Here is a 1,483-nt window from a genome sequence, read left to right as displayed (position 1 = left end):
TAGAGCCTGTGCTCCACGAGAAAAGCCACTGCAGTGAGAAGGCTGGGCACAGCAATGAAAAGTAGCCCCGGCTCGCCGCAACTAGAAAAAGCCCGTGTCCAATAAGGAAGACCCAGTGCAGCCAAAAAATAAAATGAATCTGTTAGGTAGGTTAAAAACAAACAAAAAAAGCACCTCAGTGTAGTTTGGTTTGTATGCCTTTTATTCTGGTGAATTGCATCTCCCATCATGCATTTAAGAGGCTTGTATCTTCTGCTGGCGGTTCACTCTCCCGGTCTGATGATCTTCTGCGGGGGCAGTCAGGGATGGGGTGTGGTCGTCTGTCTCTGACTCTCTGGTGTCACTTTCACAAACAAGCTTCTGGGGAATGAAAGACTTAAGGACAAACATGGGGTGGCAATTTGTGCTATCAATATTCCAGACGTCAGGGTTGGGGAGACAGGGGGACACCGGGGAGGCATTTCCGTTGCCCTTCTGCCCTGCATTTGGGAGGCTGACCTTCAGGGGACTCAGGCTGTCCTCTTCCTCCACGGTGCTTCTGTTGACACAGGCAGCCTCGTGCTCCTCCAGCTTCTTGATGGGGACCACGTGGCAGGCATTGTATTTACAGCTGGCCATCTTTTTGGCATTCTTGGGGTTCTTTCTCCGGCATGATGCCAGGTGGTACTGAAATCTGCTGAGTGGGATTCGGTAGTGAGGGTTGTAAGGGCAAGTTTCTAAGGCTTCTAGCTCCATGGGAACTAGTCCTTGAAGCAGGGTAGCCTGCTGCCCAGAGTCACGATGAAATGCCCTTCATGGAAAAGGCCTTTGGTAAGAAGGATGGAGCCGTCCTCCATGCCAGCGCTGCCCCTTGGAACTCTGGAGCCTCAGGTCTGAACAACTCGGGCTGCCTATTCTCGGGACCACGAGCAGTGGGTCAGAGGAGGGACAAGGGGCTGATAGGAGCAGCTGTACAGACAACAGGTGGTCATCAAGTGGCATGTGAGACGGAAGGACCACACAAAGCAGATGCCAGAGCCCAAACCATAGTGGCCCCTCAGGGAGCTGAAGAAGGGACGTGCCAGCCAGCCCTTGCCTTTAACTCTCACTTATGGGATGCTGCCGGGCAGCAGTGGACAGTCACAATGGGCATTGTGAGTCATCAGCCAAAGTCTTGTTGTCCTTTACTTTCAAGGCATGAGATGGGCTTGGGGAAAGCTGCCATTCACAGCTACTGCTGACGTGTCATCATTTACCTGTCTTTCTGTTTTTTTGTTTTTTTTTTCAATTGTAGTATATGTTAGTTTCTGGCATACAGCCAAGTGATTCAGCTATACACACACATATATCCTTTTTCATATTCTTTATCATTATGGCTTATTACAAGGTGATGAATATAGTTCCCTGTGCTGTAAAGTAGAACCTTGTTTATTTTACATAGAATAGTTTGTTTCTGCTAATCCCAAACTCCTAATTTATCATTTACCTGTCTTTAAACTTACAT

General features: G+C 48.7%; 1 protein-coding gene across 1 annotated transcript; it reads right to left on the bottom strand.

Moving 5' to 3' along the window:
• Positions 1-263: 263 nt before the first annotated feature.
• Positions 264-1,271, bottom strand: GTSF1L (gametocyte specific factor 1 like). The gene is given in 2 exon segments (XM_006080949.4): positions 264-327; positions 329-1,271. Coding segments are annotated over 2 exon segments (471 nt in total). The 5' UTR covers positions 736-1,271.
• Between the last annotated feature and the right edge of the window lie 212 nt (positions 1,272-1,483).

The sequence above is a fragment of the Bubalus bubalis genome, chromosome 14 (assembly GCF_019923935.1).
Source record: "Bubalus bubalis isolate 160015118507 breed Murrah chromosome 14, NDDB_SH_1, whole genome shotgun sequence".
Classification (NCBI taxonomy): Eukaryota; Metazoa; Chordata; class Mammalia; order Artiodactyla; family Bovidae; genus Bubalus; species Bubalus bubalis.
Note: the sequence above shows the minus strand (reverse complement) of the source record. Positions and strands in the feature narration are given on the sequence as shown.